General features: G+C 44.7%; 1 protein-coding gene across 1 annotated transcript; it reads left to right on the top strand.

Annotated features, from left to right (window-relative positions):
• The first annotated feature begins 718 nt into the window (after positions 1-718).
• Positions 719-10,778, top strand: RAB39B (RAB39B, member RAS oncogene family). Its single transcript, XM_053373676.1, has 2 exons — positions 719-2,292; positions 10,045-10,778. The coding sequence occupies exons 1-2, from the start codon at positions 2,078-2,080 to the stop codon at positions 10,469-10,471; spliced, it is 642 nt and encodes a 213-aa protein (XP_053229651.1). The 5' UTR covers positions 719-2,077; the 3' UTR covers positions 10,472-10,778.
• The last annotated feature ends 11,654 nt before the right edge of the window (positions 10,779-22,432 follow it).

Raw genomic sequence — 22,432 nt, 5'->3', positions numbered from 1 at the left:
TAAAGGTTTCCAAACAAAATGGTAACACAGTCCTTTGCCTACAGGATTACAATCTACATTTTTATTTACCAGCCATTTTTAATGGCTATGTTTAATCTGCATTAAAGTTCTAGTCTGCAATCCTATGCCCATTTACTTGGGAGTGAATTGAATGGGACCAATTTATTGGGGGTGGGGAGGTACAGAGGCTGTGCTGTTGAAGGCTTATCGCTCGTTTTGCTAATTTGTTGTGGAAATTGGTTTTTGTTGTTTTATTTGTATCTGGTGTGAATTTTTTTTAGTATTATTCTTACCTATATCGCAGTGCAACGTGCAGCACAGCCCTCTCAAGTAAATTCAGCCATAAAAGTGGCCGGCAGAATGGTTTGTGTCTTACAGCCCAGCGCCATTGAACTGCATACTATTCCTATCTTGAGCGGGCAGTGCGTGGTTTAGTCACTCAATTATTATTAATTCTACACCGAGCATAGTTGCCAGTCTCAACCTCTGCTTTGCTCTCCGTGACTCTTGATTCTCCGGAGCTGATCTGTTAGCAAATGGGGGGGGGTGTTTTTGTTTTTATAGAGATCTTATTCTTTGTTGGGAGAGGTTGTCTGAGTTTTATTATTTTAAGGGCGCTTCACTTCTAAACAATGTGGTAACGGCAAAACCAACAATATCCTGCAGGCTCCTCTCTTCTGGGCAGTACAGTAAGCTGCTGATGCCAATGATGAGTCAGACTGTTTGGTGCTGATGCTGCTGCCATTTCATCAGTTCTGTGATCTCGCCTGCATCTCTCCCCTTCGCTGCCCCTCCATCTTTGAAGCGCTGGGTATCTTTTTTTTCCGGGGGGGGGGGGCAGAACGCAAACAGGAAGGTGGATGTTCTCTACTCTCTTGGAGGCAAACGAAACCCACCTGGTGCTAACCAGATGTCCTTGAGAAGCATCCCTCCTTCCTCCTGACATATTTCCGACGGAAAGCTTCAAGGTAACTGCCTTGCCAGGTCCTTCGCTCCCCTCTGCCTCGCAAGAAGGCCCGGACGGGCTTGGAGCATCCGGCCTGCCTTAGGTGGAGGATGGAGCCTCGTTTGAGGACAATATTCCTAAGAGCCTTCCTCCTGCAGCTCTCCAAGGACCGGTTGCCTGGCGGATCCCTGGGGGAGCGCTGAGACAGCAGCCGGGAGGTCGTCTTGCTGAGAGCCTTTGTGGGGGCTTGGGGTAAAAACAAAAAACCAAGAACTAAACAAGAACAGCAACCCACCACCACCGAAGCCAAGGGCTTGAGAAAGAGGAGAGGAGGGGCGCGCGCGCGCGTTTTCTGTCATTGCAAACGGCAAGACCCCTTCCTTGGCAAAAATGAGAGGGGCGGCTCTTCGGCTGAGCGGTGTGACGGGCTGACGGTCAGAAAGGATGCGTTGTTATTGTCTTGCTTTAAAAAGAAATGTGCTGCTTTGGCTCGAGGGAAGGGGAGAGAAGGCGCTTAGGTGAGGAGTCTCAGACCCCCTGACCTTTCCGTCCACTTTCAGCAGGAACATTTGTGAAGTGTGTGTGTGTGTGTGTGTGTGTGTGTGTAGAACACCGGCAGCACCAGCCTAGGAGTCTACTCCCACGCGGCCACGTTCTGTAGGACCTGCCCCTCTTCCTCTTCCTCCGCCTCCAGAGAAGACCTCCTGCGACAAGGACCGCGTCGCTTCCCCCTTTTTCTCCCCTGCTCGCTCGTTCTCCCAGGAGACGAGAAGAAGCCGCAAAAGGGGACGGAAGAGGAACGCCGCCCAGTGGCCGGTGCGTGCGCGCCGGCGCGCTCCTCAACCAGTCCTCGCTCTCCAACGCGGCGCCCCATCCGCCTTGCGGGCCGCCGGGAGGGCAGCCTCGAGTTGCTAGAGGTGGCGGGGGCCCCTCCTGGGTCGGGTATGAAAGGCTTGTATTAGGCTCGCTCCTGCTTCCCTGCGCCAGGCTTGTGCGCCTCGACGGAAGACGCTGCGCCTCCGGCATCCGCGTGGTTGGTCTCTCCGGGGGCGAAGACGCAGCGGCGGCGGCACCGACACCACCACCACCAAGCGCCGGCTCCGGAGCTACCCCGCCTGGGGAAGGTGGAGCATGGAGGCCATTTGGCTCTACCAGTTCCGCCTGATCGTCATCGGGGACTCCACCGTGGGCAAATCCTGCCTCATCCGCCGCTTCACCGAAGGGCGCTTCGCCCAAGTCTCCGACCCCACCGTGGGTGTGGATTTCTTCTCCCGCTTGGTGGAGATAGAGCCAGGCAAAAGAATCAAGCTGCAGATCTGGGACACCGCCGGACAGGAGAGATTCAGGTGAGGAGGAGCCACTTTTGAGGATGGGGCTTGGGGGCCGGGCGGGGGGTGTCGTGTACGGATGGAGGGCGAGTGGCAGGTCGGCGCGGCGGAGGCTGCAACTGCGCCCCGAGTTCTGTCCCTTTTACCCCCCGCCACCGTCACCATCATAAACATCTTTGCTCTTCTGCAAAACAGCCTTCATTGTGAAGGATGGTGGAAGATCCGGACGGCTGGGTGGCGGTTTGATTTTGCTTTGTCGTTGAAGATGGAGGAGCCAGAGTAGGAGGGAAAAAGAGACACCTTGCTGCGGGTGGGGGGCCTTGGGGTGGGTGGGGTCCGGGTTCCAAGTGGGATCTCACAGCAGGTCACACAACAACACCCAGCTTCCTCCCCTCCCTCACCCCTATCCTCCTAACAGCTGTTCATTGAATCCTGAAGGGAGCCAGAAGCACAACAAAGGCTGCTGAGGAGCGCCCCTCCTCTCAAAGAAACATAAGATGCAGCCTTTTACCGAGCTAGAATATTGGTCCATTTGGCTCCATGTTGTCCACACTGACTGGCAGTGGTTCTCCAAGGTTTCAGGCAGGGGTCTCCCCAGCCCTACTTGCAGAGCCTAGGGTCTTCTGGTAGCTCTGCTGCTGAGCTCCAGCCCTTCCCTTCCCTCTCCATCCTCCATGTGTGGGCTGATACTGCAGAGGTTTTGTACTAGATTTATTCAAGAAAACTTTCCCACAGTGCAGATTTGTAGGCCACAAGCAACCATCTTGGACAGGAAGAAAGAGACTCTGGCCTTAACAATTTCTCAGGGTCTGGCTGCCCAAGTAAGGGTCTCCTAATGTAAAGAGAGAAGAAAACCAGGCCACTGGGGATCTCATATGCAGGCTTTCCACATGCGTCAAGGAGCTTTGATGCAGTGGTGCTTTCAAACAGATTTCCTTCTCCGTATCTTCCCAAGTGGTACAGCCCCCTCCCTTGAGAGTACTGTACCACATGCCTGTAAAAACATCTAGGTCCATTCTTAATAGACACCAGGTGTGAGGAACATTTGGCTTTCCAGCTGTCACTGAACTACAGCTCCCATCAGCCAGTGGATGGGGGTGATGGGACTTGTCATTCAGCAAGTTCTGGAGGGCCAAAGGTTTCCTGCACCTAATATGCACATACATGAGCTACTCATTGAACAAGGCCTTGAGGATATAGCGACTTCTGAAATCGTGTCACCTGGAGGACTTTGTGGATTGTGGTCGCTTTCCTCCCCACAACACCCTTGCTAAACTATTTGGCCAATGCATTTCCAAATCTTTCTCCATAACTAACCACAAGAACTATAAAATGTTAAGCTATGTTCCTGGATGCTGAATCTCAGAACTATATCAAGAGCAGGCAGCCAAGCACCAAACTGGCTTGAGGGAGCAACATGTGATTTGCAGACTAAATGTTGCCCAGTCAGCAGATGCCCCTCCTGTCCTTTATCCTGCCCCATGATTGAAAAATGTGTTTATGAGGGACAAAGCAACCCTCTCTCACTAAAATAGCACTTCTCCACCCATTTCTGACCCTACATAAAGGAAGGAAGGAAACTGTGCACCATCTCATTTTTCCACGCCCCCTCCCCAATAAACCTGGGTGTGGATGTATAATTGCTTCTGTATACGTGGTGTCTCCATTCTCTTAGGTGAAAGCAAGCTACTGTATTTTTCCGTGTATAACACGCCCCCGTGTATAAGATGCCCCCTATTTTGGGAGACACAAAATTAAGAAAATGGGGGGAGATTGCCCTTGTGTCTAGGACTACCCCCTTTTTAACATTAGTTTTTTAGTAAAAAAAAACCCTAGTCTTATACACAGAAAAGTTCAGTAATTCTTTATTACATTTGTATCCCACATTTCCTCCAAGGAGTTCTAAGCCAGTTCTGTCCGCTCATCCATTTTATCCACCCAGCAACCCAACAAGGTAGGCTAGCCTGAGAGAATGATTAGCCCAAAGTTACACAATGAGTTTCATGGCTGTGTGGGGATTTGAACAGCACATTGGCCTCCAGTGTCAAGTTTTTAGTGCCCACAAAACTAATAAACCTTCAGCTTAATATATCTTGTGACTTTGTAACGCTGCTGCATTCAGACATTGTGATAAGCTATTTATTATGCTGGGAAACAAACCTCTCACAAGCTTGCATGCTTCCCCTCCATTTCTGGCATGGCCTAGAGGAGGAATTTAGGAATTTTGCTTGCCCTCTATACATGAGCTACATTTGGACAAGGATGAAGTTGCTACATGAGAAAGAATGGTTTTGTTTCACCAGCGATTACACTGCAGGATGCTTAATTAGACTGTTTCCATTTAGAATCACCAAGGGTTTAATTCTTTTTTTTAAATGAAAAAACAAGTCCCATTCTTCCAATTCACTTTAGTTATGGAAACAGATGGAAATTCAAGAAAATGAGTTCAGAAATATATTTTTATTTATTTTGTTTGGTTCATTCGTCATTCATTTCTGTTGGGATCATAGGAGCTAACTCCTAGGGGCCAAGGTCCCTTCACACACGCCCCCAATGAAAAATTTAGGGGTGCTGGCACTTCACAAAGATGATGGGTATTGCCATTCAAATGGGGGGTGCCGTGTCATGTGATCAATTATGTGGGGTGGCACTTACCTGCCCCCCATATTTTATTCAAGTTGCCCCCCCCCTGGTTGGGATGAAATATAGAAAACAGCCTGGGGGAGAAATAGTACAGGTCAGAGAAAGGTTATAGAGAAGAATGGGGACAGAGAGCGGGGAAACTGACAGATATATATATATATTTAAAATCTCTAAAATAGATAACCTGTCCAATCTGTCTGAAGATTAGCAAGTCTGATGCTTAGGGTGGGTGAGGTGAAGAGGTGGCAGAATGCCTGAAAATTGCATGACATTAGGATGAAAAAGAGAGAAGTTAGAAGCAGCAGAAGACCTACTGGGTCTCCCATTGAAATAAATGATGGGGCAAATGGAAAAGCAGAAAAGGAGTGCAATTGAAATGAATGCCGAAAAAGAATAAAGAATAAAGAATAAAAATGTTGTTTCCCTACTCCCCCAGAAATCACATGACATGCTGTGATCATTTCAGCTGTGCTTCTGGTCTTAACAGATGCTCTCTTGAGTCACCTTCCTCTTGGACCCTGATTTCTAGTCTTGGGCTGTCCCATTACTATTTGATTTAAATCTCATGGTTTCCACTTGCAGTGCACAGCTCTCTGATGTACTTAGTCTGGATCATATCAAAGGCCTATTCAGTCCAGCTTCCTGGTTCCTATGGTAGCCAATCAGATGCATCTGGGAAGCCTTCTAGCACAGACTAAAGGCAAGCACCCACTATCCCCAGTAGACAACACTATGTGCCATAGTTCTGGGAACCTGGAAGCTGCAAAGAGCCATCTTGGCTATACTTATCCTTCATCAACTTATCTAACCCCCTTAATGCAGAGGTTTTCAACCTTTTTGGGTGCACAGCTCCCTTGACCAACCACATTCCTTCTGCGGCACCCCTGTGGGGCTCAGGAGCCCAGTTATGTCACCCCTTGCCTGCAGAGCTGGCAGTTTCTCACGCTTTTTGGAACACCCTCCATTGTAGAGGGTCCCCTCATCCTCCTCTCCCATCTCCTTGGGATTCCCCTGGGAAGCTTCTGCTGCCCCTCCCTGTCCCAAAGAGAGGTGCCTCCTCAAACTGCCCCACAGGGGCCTGGGACATGTCTGTCCATTCCCAACAGCAAGGGTTGGTGGACTGGCTGGGCTCCCTCACCCACTTGCTTGCTTACTCCAGGCCACCTCAGCTCCTGGCAACAAGCACCCTCTGGCCAGCCCCAGAGGCACCATTCACCTGGGGAGCTTGTAGCCAGGGCTGCTGCAACAAACAGCTGTGCAAGCCTTTGGGAGGCAGAGACACGAGAGGGTATTATTATTATTATTATTATTATTATTATTATTATTATTATTTGAATTTATATACCACCCTATACAAAGAGGTCTCAGGGTGGTTAACAGAACAAGATCAACATAAAACACACAATATATATATAATCAAAATAAAATCAGCAACCCAATAACACCCCTCCCCCCCCAAAAGAGCCACATTTTGAAAGGGCATAGGATGTCAATCACATCAAAGGCCTGGTTAAAAAGGAATGTTTTTGCCTGGCACCTAAAGGTGTATAATGAAGGTGAACTTCCCAGGGGATAGCATTGCACAGATGGGAAGACACTGCAGAAAAGGCCTGTTCTCATGTTGCCACCCTCCAGACCTCTCGAGGAGGGGGCACACAAAGGAGGGTCTCAGAAGATGATATCAGGGTCCAGGTAGGTTCATATGAAAAGAGGCAGTTCTTGAGGTATTGCGGTCCTGAGTCCTTTAAGGCTTTATAGGTCAAAACCAGCACTTTTAGTTGGGCCCATGAAACTAATTGGTAGCCAGTGCAGTCGGACCAGGATCTGTGTAATATGTTCAAATCGTCTTGCTCCGGTGAGCAACCTGGCTGCTGAATTCTGCACTAGCTGAAGTTTCTGAACTATCTTCAGAGGCAGCCCTACATATAACACATTGCAATAATCTAACCCTGAGGTTACCAGAGCATAGACAACAGTAGTTAGGCTATCCCTGCCCAGATAGGGGTGTAGCTGAGCCACCAGCTGAAGCTGATGGAAGGCACTATGGGCCACTGAGGCCACTTGAGCCCTGAGTGACAGCAAAGGATCTAGGAGGACACCCAAGCTACGAACCTGTTCCTTCAGAGGAAGTGTAACCCCATCAAGAGCAGGCGACTTCCCACCCATCTGGTCTAGGGAACCACCCACTAACTGCTTCAGTCTTATCTGGATTGAGCTTCAGTTTGTTGGATCTCATCTAGTCCATTACCGAGGCAAGACACTGGTCCAGCACTTCTGCTGCCTCACCTGCAGATGTAAACAAGAAATAGAGCCGAGTGTCATCAGCATACTGCTGAAAACGTACTCCGAACCTCCAGATAACCCCACCCAGCAGTTTCATGGAGATGTTAAACAATGTTGGGGATAGGATTGAGCTCTGTGGAACCCCACATTGATGGTTCCACTGGGTTGAAAAGCATTCCCCAAACAACACCCTCTGGAAACAACCATCCAAGTAGGACTGGAACCACCACAAAGCGGTGCCACTCACCCCTAGATCAGATAGTCACTCCAGAAGGATACTATGGTTAATGGTATCGAAAGCCATTGAGAGGTCAAGAAGAGACATTTTCCCTTCTCTCTCTCAACAGAGGTCATCATACAGGGCGACCAAAGCAGTTTCTGTGCCAAAACCAGGCCTAAACCCCCAATTGAAATGGATCCAGAAAATCAGCTTCTTCCAAAAGCATCTGGATCTGGTCTGTGATCACTCACTCCAGAACCTTGCCCAGAAAAGGGAGATTAGCAACTGACTGGTAGTTAGTTAGGCATCAGAGGGAAGGAAAGAGGGTCTGAGGCCAGTTTTGCCTGGGGGACCCCTGACCATCATTCAAGGCACCCCACGACACTCTGGTTGAAAACCATTGCCTTGCTTAAAGCCATCACCCCATCATTCGGCAGCAGGTTTCACAAACTATTTGTGTACTAAATGAAAAAATAAGAATATAAGGAGCTTTCTGCTCCATTCCCCACCACCCCCCGGTGCCCTTCAAGCACTGTTGGGACTACAGCTCCCATCATCACTTACCATTGGCCATGATGGCTGAGGCTATTGGGAGCTGAAATGCAGTAACATCCAGAGAGCTCCAGGTTATAGAAGGCTCATGAAAAGCAATGCTTCCCTTACCAGAATACAATTTCTGCATGCAAAAGGGCACCTCTGGACGTCTCCTTAGATTCATAGAGATATGTGGAACCTAGGAGTCTATTGAGTGTTCTATATACACCATTCACTTGCCAGTTCCTAAAACCTAGCCAATCTCTGTACACCACATGCAGTGAGGCGGGTGGAGGAGTATGCATTGTGAAGAGTTTTGCTTTACAAATACCTCCAAATGACTCTAGTCTCTCCATATATTTTGAGGATGACTTGAACTAGCAGACTCTTGGCCCATCAGTTTAGTGGAAGCACAGCCTGCTGGGAGAAACACCGAGACTTTGTTGTCCTGTTTAGGCCTATGGTGGAATCTAGTGACAAAGCTATCTGCATCTCATGCAGAAGGTCCCCGGTTCAATGTCTAGGTAGGGCTGGAGAAAGAGTCTTGCTTGAAACCTTGAAGAGGCACTGCCACTCAGTGTGAACTATACCGAGGCAGGTGGACCGGTGGTCAGCCGTGATATAAGGCAGCAGCTTCTTATGTCCCTAAATTTCAGATTGCATGTGGGGGTTGGCATGTTTGAACTTGGGGCCAACATGAGGTAGTGGGCTTAGGCTTTGGAGCACCAGGCTTCACATCTCCACTCCCTGGGTCACCTTGAGACTGTCACAGTCTTCTAGCCTAATTTACCTCACAAGGTTGTTAATGAGAATAAAGCAGAGGGCAAGATTCATTTTCATTTCTTTCTGCTCCTTGGAAGGTGGGTGGAATGTAAATGTAGTTAACAATATTGCACCCCCAACACAAGTAAACAAAAGCAAGAAGTTCCCTCACATGTAGGAATCTAGTATATCAGGGGAAAGGGAAATATTATATGTGGTGGGCATTGAGTAATTAGACCTTTCGCTAGTTAAACAATCTGTGGCCTTTTAAACCACAACAGGGGGTTTATTGTTTGTTACTATGGTGTGAATATTTGTGTAAACCACCCTGTGATCCTTGGATGAAGGGAGGTATAGAAATGCAATTAATAAAACAACAACAACAACAACAGAGCAGCATTAAGATATACAGCTTAATACCTGCAACTTGGAGCGGTATAGCCCAGAGTTACCGTGTGATTCTGCAAACACATATAAATTGCATCCATACATCCATTCCTTCTCTTTCCTCCAGCCCAATACATACATTGTATGTTACAGCCCACATGCTACCCAAGCAAATGGTCCAATTTCTGTAGTGAGGGTATACCCCCCAATTGTACACCTTATTTGGGGTGTTGCTGGTTTGAAATTGATCAGCGATTACTGGTCCTCTTTCTCATCACCTGTTCTGCTGAGATTTTATAAATGAGGAAACTGCTACTTAGGGAAATCTGCAAATTTGCAAAATAGTAGATGTGGCCTGTGCAGAGCAGGCTTGGGACAGATGAAAAGTAAAACCAAAAAAGTGGTTATAGAGGGAATGAAACAGTCACATTTTCCAATGTTTTATGGCAACAGTGACATTGGAGTAGAAGCCAGACACTTTCTAGAATCAATTTCTAGAGTGTCCATTGAAAGATAGAAGTACTAGCCACTGCAAACCCTGTGTTGCTCTTGAATTATTATTTTTTTAAATCAGTACAGTTCTGAAAGGTTCAGTAAGTCTTCTTGATTCTATATTGTATTCAAACATAGAAAACCTGCTCCTTGGTCTTAGCAACCGTCATGCAACTTTTGAACATAATATCTTAAGAGGTGTCCAGATTCATAATGCACAGACAAACAACATTGCAGACTGTGTAAGAGAAAAAGATGGTGGGGCAGAGAATCTTTGTGTTGTCTTGTACAAACCCCCTTTATTTTGCTGTGTAGCACAAAAGGGCTGTGTTCTGGGTGGATTTGCACCTAACTGGCTATTTCAGATGCACGAAACCAGCCTTTGCCACCAGCGTTTTCCTCTTGAAAATGATTCTCATTTCCTTCCTTGGGCTGCTGCTCTCTTCCAGATCAATTACCAGAGCCTACTACAGGAACTCAGTTGGCGGTCTGCTCCTCTTTGACATTACAAACCGCAGGTCCTTCCAGAATGTTCACGAGTGGCTAGAGGAGACCAAAGCGCACGTCCAGCCTTACCAGATCGTGTTCGTTTTGGTGGGCCACAAATGCGACCTAGACACTCAGCGGCAAGTGACCCGGCACGAGGCTGAAAAACTGGCTCTTGCTTATGGCATGAAGTACATTGAAACCTCCGCCCGGGATGCCATTAATGTGGAGAAAGCTTTCACCGACCTGACTCGAGACATATATGAGCTTGTTAAGAGAGGCGAAATTACTATCCAGGAGGGCTGGGAAGGGGTGAAGAGTGGGTTTGTCCCAAACGTAGTCCACTCCTCAGAAGAGGTGGTGAAATCAGACAGGAGATGTCTGTGCTAATTGCTTAACGAAAGCAAGGAGAGATTATTGCTGAACTTTACTAACCAAAACATACCCTGCTATACAAACTTGTCGTGTGACAGAAGAGAATGTGACAGTAGTATGGCAAGTACCAATGCCTGGTGCTTTGAACCTCTGAAGAATAGAATCGTGAAGGGCTGTAACCCCCTGTTATGTAGGAATGAACCCAGATGCATGCTTATATTGTAGGAGATGGGGTAACGTTAAGAGCAGAAAAGATCCGATAGGGGTAGTAAATATCAGGGAATTTTACAAACCCTGTTTTAAATAAATCTGTCATTCAGTGCTTTGTGTTGAAGCCTATTAATATGAAACATATTCAGAGGAGGAGGAGATGCAGAAATCTTGGCTTATTATTATATATTTTTAGGAAGATTAAAACATGACATGATTGCCATTCTTTTTATGAGAACTTGATGGTTAACACAAAGAGGAAAGCATATTTTGCAGAAGGGGCAAAGGCTTTCATGCCTATAATATTGCTGCAGTATAATCCAACTCTCTTTAAAAGGAAAGGGGGAAGTGTTAGATCACTCTTGTTAAAATGCAGTGCAATGAATAGAACTGTTAAAATGTGGTGCAATGAATAGAACACAGACTGGTGTTTTCCTGATCAAGCCAGACTTGGTGGTTCCAATTCCAGTAATTTAACAGACCAAACGTTTGCGCTACTTCTTCAGTTATTGAACTGGAAATGCTCCCCACTTCTGAATTTGCTGTAAAATCTGTTATCAGCAATGGTGAAATTCTCAGCCATATGCAGTCATACAGTATTTCTTAAATGAGAAATTATTTTATCCTAATTCAGAGAGGGATGCAGCCTTCCCACCAGTAGCAAGCTGCAGTGGGCAATTTTGGGTCATTTAAAATACAAACTTCTTGCAAATAAGGCTGGGGAGGGAAGCAGGACTCATCAAAATGGAGAGCACAGACTTTCCCCAAAGAGCGGGAAGTGGGGGTGTTCTTCGTTTTGTTTTGTGGGGTGAATTTTTTTGGAAAACAAGTTCGAAAGGACTATCTGAAGGTGAAGCTGAACAGCAGGAGAGAGAGAACTAAGGAAGAGGGTGCGTGGTTAGGAAACCCACAGGAAAGCGGTCAGAAGCGCAAGAAGGAACGTTTTTACTTTGAAAGTAGAACAGGATAAAATGCTGGCCTACAAAGCTTCAAGTGGGCCTTTGTTTCAGGGTAAACTTGTTGAGTTCTGAATAAAGAAAGCAAGCAGTCCAAATGAATTAAGGTAAGCAATAACAGCCACCCTGATTACCTAGGAAGAAATTAATGTGTTGGCAAGATACGCAGTGATATACATATGTGCAAAGAAAGGAAGCTTAATGTGTGTAAGGGTCTAGATAGATATTAAGATGGAAGAAGCCTGGAAGCAGGAAGGGGGAAAAGAGAGAGAGAGAGAGAGAGAGAGAGAGAGAACATCTGGAGAGCACCAGGTTGGGGAAGAATGTGGTATAATTATTTTGAATGAAATTAATCTATACCTTCACATGCGTTTCCACACTTTATACTTACAGAGGATCCTTTTAAGAGAACCGCCCACATCATTACTTTGTAAAGATGCAGGTGAGTTTGAACTGGAAACAGAATTTTAAGTTTGGCACAACAAAGGTCATATTAGGGGTAAGGCTAATACCGATGTCTTTATTTTCAATAATTAATTGGGTAACTAGCTTTGTAATAAACACCACTAATATCCACCTTGAGACAGGGAGAAAAAGTGGACGAGGGGCAGTTTGAAAAAGCCCTCCCCATCAAGTGTGTTTGATGTTTTTGGAGGGGTTTCGTTTTTCAAACTAGCCCTCATCTACTTTTATATACATTGGCCCATATAATATTTTGCTTCTCGTCATGTGATGATAATAATTACACAAATAGTCACATGACATTCACTGCCAGCCAGGCTTTTGCAGACTTGCAACAGCAATGGGATATGAACAGCATTTAATCTTGAGTCAAAAAAAATAGCTAAAAGCAATCCCCAATCAATCTAGTCCATCCTGACTTCCACTTTCATTGGAGTTAAGGAAAAATGTTTTGCCCAACCCATACAGATATTACAAAGCAAGAATGCAATTAGTGAGGGAAGGGAGCCACAGACAAAATCAAACGAAAATTATTATATTTTTCTGGGCTTGACATTATGGTTGAACCCAGGTATCAAAAGAGTTTTGAAGTTAACGCCCTAGCAAACTCTAGGGTGGAAGAAAACTGGGGTTGTCACCCAAATAAAGTTGTTTTAGTCAATTTTATGAATTTTTATTGCATGGATTTCTAGAGATGCCTTGCTTAAATGCTGTTACTGCAAAAACAGCAGTGTATCTTGTGACACCTTAAAGAATGAATGAAGGAATGTCACTTTTTAAAGTGTCACAGAACTCCGTGCTGTTTCAATTACAAGTTTCTAAAGTTTTCTAAAGAAAAAAGCATACATTCTATTTAGTTCGGGGTGGGGTAACCTGTGGCTCTCCACATGCTGTTGGACCCCAAATTTTATTAGATCAGCCAGCATGGCCAATGATCACGGGTGATGATCTAAACTTAGAACTGACCCTGATAGTGAATGGGAGAAACTGAGCTCAGTGAATATGCCATAAATGCTTTAGACTAGAGCAGGGATAAGGGACCTGTGGCCCTCCATATGTTGGTCAGGGATGATGGGAGTTGTGGTCCTACAACATCTGGAAGCTCAAAGATGCCCATATCCTTGTTTTAGATATAATGCACAGCAGTTTTAGAGAATGGACAGCAGGCACCATGGTTCTTCTGAAATGGCACTTTCCATCTATAGAAGAGCTTGCATTAGAAATTATTGTAAGATTAAATGACTACCCAATTAATTAGGGGCTCCTTTTTAGTTGATCAAAAAGCTTTTATAATCAATTAATCTAAGCAATTGACTTATGTTGCAGCCCTCTAGAAAAAGCCAGTATCAGTTAATACTGAAGTTATATCATAAACATTGTAACCAAGTCTAATTTAAAACTTCCCATTTTCTGTCCTACCATAACTGAATTGAATTGAGTATCTATTTTATTTTAGATTGCTAAATTGACATGTTCATTTCATTCCAAGCAGGTTCATTTTCAAACTTTTCATCTTAGAACACAAGTTTCCCTTTTTTGTATGATAATATTGTGGTCTTTCATACTATTTATAACCCAAATAAGATGCTGTTGCTATTTCTTATTCTTTAACCAAAGTTTTGGTGGTTCCTATTTTCAATTCTAAAAAACACAGATATGCCTAGCATCTTAAGAGTGCAGCTCCTTGCAACTTTTATCGCTTACCTTGACTTTATCTTTGTGATTATTTTTTTTAGTACAGCAAAATAATTTATACTTTTTAACTTCATAAATATGCTGCACAGAACAAATTCATATGCTAGCTGTTAAAATCTTGGAAGAATCAGGAAAGGGAAAAGATAGTATATCTTCAACCCGGCGCATAGTTAAAACTATGGAATTTGTTCTCACAAGACATTATAGTGGCCATTCTTTGGATGGCTTCTGAAGGGGAGAAGACTATCAATGGAGGATAAGGCAATCAATGGCTACTAGCTATGACAGCTGTGTTCTACCCCAGAATGTGAGTTGCTGGGAGTCAAAAGTGGGCTCAGTGCTGTTATACTCGAGTGCTGCTTGTGGAATTCCCATTGTGGCCTTTTCTTGCCACTGAAAGAACAGGATGTTAGACTAGATTGGGCCTTTGGCCTGGTCCAACAGGGCTCTAATTACATAGTTATATAAATTCTACACAACATTCTTAAAGCAAATATATTGGCTCAAATCCAAAGAAAGTTAGCCATGATACTCAAGGACCGGTATAAATTAACAAGGCATAAATAAGTCACAACGGCACTTGTCCTGGAAAATTTGAAAAGGCAGGCGCCAGCGTAGTTTGAATATTGGTCCTTAGATAGCCTCAGGGTCTGGTGGGCTTCTGGGCTAGACATCTTGGGAAACCCGATTTTGCACCTGTATTGGGTTGCTAAACTGCAGTCATCTGGCCCTAGCCTTGCATTTAGATCACCCACCAGCAGGACCTTTGCCCCTGGATAATCCGAAATCAGCAACTTAACAAAGGTTTCTAATCTTTTCCACTTGCTATCGATGTCATTATTTAAGCTAGTTGGAGGAATATAAACATTTATAAATAACACTTTAGATCACGGGTGTCAAGCACAAGGCCCGCGGGCCGAATCCGGCCCGCCAGACCTCGTCATGTGGCCCGTGTACATTTGAATATCTACTTATATTCTAGTTCCGGGCAAGTGGCTTCTCTGAAAGACAGGAACCGGCCGCAGCCCTGGGTTTTTATTCCCCTCCCTTCCTTTTGCTGCGGAGAGGAAGCGAGAACTGCAACGAGCCCCGGAGCTGGGAAGAGGGCGCGTGGGTGGCTGAGTTGGAGGGTGAAGATTTGGGTTGGGCAAGAAGGATCAAGGGTCGGGAGCAAAAGCGCAAGGCAGGGCTCCCTCGCCACCCCCCACCCCCCTCTTAGGACATCCGAGCAGACCCCGCAGCGCAGGCAGCCGTGAATGGAGTGGGGGAAGGCAGGCAAGAGAGACCACCGATCCGGGCCAGCTGTGCCCAAAGAAGGTCGGTGATCCAGCTGCGCCGCAGCCCGCCCGCCCCCCTCCTCCAACGCAAAGATCAGCCACACAAGCTCGCCAGCCGAGCTCCGGGACGCGGGCCTGACTGAGTCCCCGGCGCAGCCGCCGAAGCTAGCAAATACACGGAGAGTGGCAGGGTGAGAAGAAGCTGGGCTCCGGTTAAAAGGTAAAGGTAAAGGTACCCCTGCCCGTATGGGCCAGTCTTGCCAGACTCTAGGGTTGTGCGCTCATCTCACTCTATAGGCCGGGAGCCAGCGCTGTCCGCAGACACTTCCAGGTCATGTGGCCAGCGTGACAAGCTGCATCTGGCGAGCCAGCGCAGCACACGGAACGCCGTTTACCTTCCCGCTGGTAAGCGGTCCCTATTTATCTACTCCAATTAGGCTCCGGTTAGGCTTCGCCAAAAATGCTGTAGGTGTGAGGCTGCGCGGTGCACTTTTTATACGGCGTGCTGTATCCCTCCCCCGGAGCAGCGCCTTCTTTTTCCCTCTCCCTCCCGGGACTGGGGCATGTGGCAGCAGGCAGCCCTGCCCCCTCCCCTCCCCACACCCGCCCCGGCCCCTCCCCAGCTCCCTCCCAGCCGCCAGCCCAGCTGGCAAGCCGCGAGGAGGAGGAGGAGGAGGAGAGGGGTCGCTGGGCGCGCGCTCCATCTCCTTCCAAGGAAATGGCGGGCAGCAGCAGCCGGCACATTGGCTTTGGAGTGCCTGCCAGGGGTTGCAGCAGATGCTGCTTGCGGCTTAGGCGGCTTCCGTGTTCCTGCTTTGGTCCGAGAGGCCGAGCTGTTCCGCAGCAGGCAGGGAGAAGGGCAGGCAGTGTGTCTGCTGCTTCCCTCGGAAGCCCCGAGGTGCAGAAGCCTGGCAATAAAAACAAGAGAGAAAAGGGGCCTGGCGAGGATGGAGGATGCGTTTGGGGCCGAACCTACTGTTAGGCAGAGTGAGGAGGAGAGTTCTTGAAGCGACTGGTTTGGGGGTGGGGAGAGGGCAAGAAGAGGAAGCAAATTCTTGCCTAGTTCACTTATTGTTTCTGGAGTTTTGCTCCCAGGGAGAAGGAGAGGAACCTGTGGGAATTCGCAATATCCGCAATAGCCAGCCATGTACATTTGAATATCTACTTGCCATTATTCTGACTATGTTTCTGCTTTCAGAGCTAGTTATTACTTACATTATTACAAAAATCAGTAATAATTGATTGCAGTGACAATAATTTATGATAATAAAGAGTGGACACATAGTCCTACAGATACAACCGGCCCTTTGAGGGTGACCAAACTGCTGATGCGGCCCCCGATGAATTTGAGTTTGACACCCCTGCTTTAGATCTTCCCCATGATATAAGTAAGGCCATTGCTAGTTGGTCTAGGGAGGGCAGTTCTTTACAGATGGCATTTAGACATTGAGAAATCAAGATGCAAAGCCCCCCCTTTTAGCCTTCCTGGGCCTCTGCCCAGAATAGCCCTAATTGCATAAGCATAAAAACCTTCCAGAACTGGAGTTTCTGCCACCCATGTATCTTGAAGGGCAATGATGTTAAAGTTTTGGCGATAGAATGGAATATCTGTAGATTGAGAAGGAAACTCGGAGCGTTGTAATTAGCCTCAAATAGTTTTAGATAACCTCAAGGAGTTTTGGATGGCTTCAGCAGGATTTCAAAGGGGCTTTAGAAGAGCCTCAAAGGAAGGGAGGATGTTTAAAATGCTGTCCAGCGACTCCCGGAGTCTTTATCTGGCTGGGATATAAGCTTGTTTTCCGGGAGTGTGTCTTTTCCCCTTATTATTTTTTAAAAGCTCCTACTCACTTTGCGGAGGCTCACAGGAGAGCCTCTTCAGAAACCTATCGTCCTATTGAGTTCAGAGCAGCACATTTAACTTCCTCTGGATTTGGGTCATTCCACTGAATCCATTATGTTGACAACATGTTTATTTGGATTGGTACCAGCTTTCTGAAGTTGCAGAAAAGGGGCTCTCCTAAAATCCCTTTAACCAGAGACAGTATTAGCATAAGGGCTTCTGTATGCCAAGAATGACCTCTCTCCTTCACATACTGATGGTACAAACCTAAGTGTGGCTACTAAGAAGCAAGGCCAATTGCATTCTTCAGGACTCTCTCCCTGGTGTGTTTAGGACTGCAACCTTAATGTTTTAAAATTTAGGTTTCATAAGCAAATCAGCATTGGATACATTTCAGTTCTACCCAACCCTCAAAAAGTACTCAAATACTATTTCCCTTCATGGCTTCAAACCTTTTAAGACATTTTTTATCTCTGTAAGGGACATGATAAAAAATATTACTCATCAATTAATCTTCTAATTAATCTTACTCTTTATTTATCCAAAGTCATTCTAGTGTAGTGAGAAAACATTTTTAACAGCAAATAAATACCCCAGGAAAAGCTATAGATTTATTTCTGCATTGTCATTAATTTGCCAAGCATTGATTTTTACCCCAGATTCAGGCATGTTTCAAGTTGGCTTTAAAAATGAATTCAGAATTAAACATTCTGCATAATAACCAATATTACTCACAATGGACCCATGTAAATTAAGGGACCTGCTCTGAGTAGGACCAACATTTGCTACAATTCTCTATTTATAAAACATTTATATGCTGATTTTTGGCTCTAAATTTTTTTGGACTGCCCTCTTAGCTGCAAAAATACAGTTGAATCCAAAAAGAAAGCAACTAGCATGAAGAATTCCAGCATCGTTTTACGTCAGGATCCATAGACTAGCATACTGGCAAATTTCATTTCCCCCCAGTGCATTTGCTGTTTTTTACCATAATAGATATAGTTCAACTGCTGCCTGCCTCAATAAATACATTTTAAATACATAGAGGGGAATAAAGTTTGGTCATGTTTGGACTCTTTGATTTATAATGTATACTGCATTAGAGTTACAAAAGAAAGTAAAATGTATAGGAAATTTGATTGAAGACCTTTAAACGTACAATAATTCTGATTGAAACTCATGATGTAATCTCTTTCTAATGCCTTATATTTTTAGGCAACTTATATAAATGATCATCTGGGGAGGGGGACTTCCTCCTGTACAAATAGAAGTGGGGTTTGACTTTGTAAAATGAAAAACCTCATCTTTTTCTTGACTTGTTTTAGCATTTTGACTACTGCAAGATACACTGGAGGCTAATACTTTTAAAAAAGGCATTTTCTTTCATTTTCACTCTTTGGCAAAGACAGACAAAATAAAAACAAGCCTGTTGGTAAACTCACAATCTCAGTCTGCATGCTGGATTAAAAAAAATAAAAAATCTCTCAGTACCTCCAGATTAAAATTATACTGTACACTTTCCCTAGCTTTCTGTTATATGCACTGTAATGAAATGTGACAAAAAACCCCCCGCTGTATTTAGCTGTGTGTGAATGAAAACTATGCTTGTATCTAGCAAAATGGTTAATGTGATTATGTGACATTCAAAACTTGTAAAGGAAAATCCGTGTTTTTATTTCCTCTGCTGTTCCCCACCCCACCCCATCAAACACCTGTATACAGCAACCATGGTGGTACAAAACCCAGTACAGAGTAGATTAATAATAAACATATGCACTGTTTTAACAGAATCCACTGGTGTTTTTAAGGTGCAGATATGAACAAGGTCTGTCTCCCACTATCCTGGGCATTTTCAAACTGGTATTCTTGTGCAAATCCACAATGAACAAATCATTCTATAGAGCCAGGATGGGAAATAGTCCATTTGAATCACTGCCAAGGCAATGCATTGTGAACTACAGGAAAGTCGCTAATTCCTGTATTGCACACAGCTGACATTTTAACTGAAATCAAGCAAATTATGACCTAGGAATTGCTGGTAGATTGGACTGCTGCACTTCTGCAATGTCATTTGTGCAAGCTGCAGTTAAACCTTTGAAAATCCAGCCGTGGAAAACATTTGCTGACAAATGTACATCCTATCAGAAATAATGTTGGGAGTCAACATCCTTGCAGTGCATCCTTGCAGTGCCTGTTGCCACACTCTAGCTGCCCCCCTCCCATTAAAAAAAGGCTTCTTGCTTTTAACGCCCAACTGACACAGGAACACTAATGGGCCTTGTGGGAAATAAAGCTAGGCTATGCAGTGGCAGGATCTCCCTAGCTTTCCACAATGTCTCAGAGCAATGCTGTATTGGGAGAACCGCAGGACAGACAAATGGTGGTTAGACTCAGTAGGCCTGGTACAGCTCAGAGCAGAAACACAATTGGATAAAAGGAACCAGAAGGCACTTTGCACACAGACGCTTTAATCCTGGCCCTGGTCACAGCTGGTGAAGGTGAGGATTAAAGATAACGTTCTATAGTGTGGTGTTCTTAGGAACCCAAAAAGTGTCCATCTGTGCAGCAATGCTACCAACTGGATGATGGATGGTGGACGGACATTGGACATGTTCCAGTCTTAGCTGGATATATCCCTGCAAGATCATGGGTTTAAAACAGGCAGTCAACTATGGTGCTCTTCAGATGTTGCTTGACTCAAACTTCCAGCAGCCCCAGCTAGTAAGGGCATTGGCCAGGGGTGATGAGAGTTGTAGTCCACCAAAAAGACAAGGGTTGTCACCTGATTATAGAATCTGAGTCAATTAGTTATATTTGTATGTAGGAGAAAATAGTTATTGAAGCAATAAGCATATTTTCTGTTCTTAAGGTTATGTACATGTATCCTCTTGAGAATGCATTGCTTCCTATGAGAGATGGGAAATGTAACCAGAGAAGGATCAGGAAATGGCAACCAAAAAGATCAAGACATGGAAGTACATAAATATGAGAAAATGTTCCAACAGTTGGAGCTGTTTGCTTTAGAAAAAATGGAGAGTAAATTGAGGGATGGAGAATGATGAATGTTTATAAAATTATTTAGGGCTAGGGGAGAAATTGCAGTCGAGTAATAGTGGAAGATTCAAGACAGTGCGTAGCTGGAAGTGTTGAGTTTGCACCCACAATATTTAGTAATGGCCACTAACTTGCATGACTTTAAAATAGGGCTAATAAAAATTCATGAAGGCTCTCTGGTTACTAGGCATGATGGCCAAGTATTAGTTCCAGTGTCTGTTGCAAAGATTCACAAGTGAGAAGCGTCCTGTTGCATGTAGAGGACCCTTGTGAGCATTGGATGCTGGAGTAGGTGGGCTTTTGGTATAAGCAACTCTTCTCTTATGATGAAACTTCAGAAAGGATGTCACATCATTTGCCTCAAGATCTTGTGCTGAGATGACCCTGTGTGAATGACTGAATTTGTAAGCACCTACCTCTTCCTTTAAAGTGCAGGGATTTGAATCCTAGAATTATTGCAGTCCTGGGGCAATGCACTGGAAGTTTGGTGTTACAGCAACTTGCTGAAGCACAGTCTTAGAAAAGGAATTTCTTCTCTGGACTATCATCGCCTAAGAGGGTGCTTGCCACACACACACATACACACACACACACACACACACACACACACAAATATACTGCATATCCCAGCTTTATTTGTGGAGCTCGATAGGGTATGTGAGGAGATTTCCCATCCAGGAAGTGACCAGCTCTCAGACCGTCTTTACTCAGACCCATTCTGAAGCATTTTAACAGTGGGCTTTCAACTGGCTTAGCTGTATAGTGAGGTGGGATTATTGCTACCATACAGCAGTTCTGGCTACAAATCATGCCTAGGTTATTAAAGGGCTCTCAGCTCTTTCAAAGGCACCACAGCTCTTCTCAGTCCCTCATGCTGCATCATGGCTAGACACAAGTTATTGGGTACACTGAGTAGCAGTGTTAGGCCACTGTGGAATAACCAGAAACTTTCGGGAATTAAAGGGAGACATTCACAGGCAGAGATCCATAGAATTACTTTAAGTCATCCCCAAGTTGTGCACATGCTTAGCACACTTTTAAAACTCTCCTAGAATCATAAAATTGTATTTGGAAGGGGTTTCATTGGTCATCTAGCCCAATCATCTGCAATGCAAAGCTAAAACAATCTGACAGACGGCCACCTGGCCTGTTTAAAAGCCTCCAATGAAAGTGTGACACAAAACAAGAGGACAATGACTGCTCAAGCAAGTCCAAACACCCTTTGGATGTATTGAAGTGCCCTTGTAATTCTTTTGATTGCTCCCATGGACACACTGATTAAAGCACAGTGCAACAAGGCAAGACTAAATGAAAAGTGTGAATGTGCTAACTCATGAACTGTAGCAATTCTCTAAGTTAAGATAGGTGAACAACAAACACAAGAGAAACATGCTCATCCCTAAAGTTTTAAGATGCCAACCTACATCCACCCTAACAGCTCAGGCTAGACGTGCCTTACATATCTAGGAGATCCAATGTCCATATGGAACTTTTAGCTGAAGCACTATTAGCCTTACTCAGCATCTATAATAAACACTACAGCTTGCACACATATAATTTTATTCAACCATCAACTCAAACTCTCACAAGAGCACCATCTTGTCTCTTAGTAAGGCAAAAACTAACTTCTTGGAGGAGGGGGAAATCTATAGCTTGAAGAGATGAAACTATATACAAAAATTCTGTAATCCAAAAGGAAAAATGAGAAACATTTTGTTTCATAATCAATGTTTTTTGCATTATTTGGATGTTAAGTTCTGTATTCTTATTCACCAGAAATATTGCTGTCTTCTGTTTCTTCTAAATCTAAATAAAATAATGTCCTTTTATTTTACCATAGTATATTAGATTTGTCTTTTAAACATGCATTTATTTTCTACAGGTTCAAAAATATGCTTTGGGATCTTAAGGTATATAGCACATGGGTAGGCAAACTAAGGCCCGGGGGCTGGATCTGGCCCAATTGCCTTCTCAATCTGGCCTGTGGACGGTCTGGGAATCAGCGTGTTTTTACATGAGTACAATATGTCCTTTTATTTAAAATGCATCTCTGGGTTATTTGTGGGGCATAGGAATTTGTTCATTTTTTTCTTCAAAATATAGTCTGGCACCCCACAAGGTCTGAGGGACAGTGGACCGGCCCCCTGCTGAAAAAGTTTGCTGAGCCCTGGTATAGCACTTTGGGATGCCACCTCCAACACTGGGTAATCTTGAAAGCTCTCCATCATTTTAAGAACTAAAGCAATCTCTATTTACCATTCCACCATCATCGTCAACATTTACATTAACAATTATTTCAAAAGTTTTGGTGCCCATCTATAAGTGCTTTCAAGTTTCAGTGTTGAAGAAGAAGAAGAAGAAGAAGAAGAAGAAGAAGAAGAAGAAGAAGAAGTAGTAGTAGTAGTAGTAGTAGTAGTAGTAGTAGTATTGGGTGGCTTCCCCAAAGTATAAAAATACATATAATGAAATAAAAGTACAAAAA

The sequence above is a fragment of the Podarcis raffonei genome, chromosome Z (assembly GCF_027172205.1).
Source record: "Podarcis raffonei isolate rPodRaf1 chromosome Z, rPodRaf1.pri, whole genome shotgun sequence".
Lineage (NCBI taxonomy): Eukaryota > Metazoa > Chordata > Lepidosauria > Squamata > Lacertidae > Podarcis > Podarcis raffonei.
The sequence above is the reverse complement of the archived record's forward strand: the minus strand, read 5'-3'. Positions and strand labels throughout refer to the sequence as shown.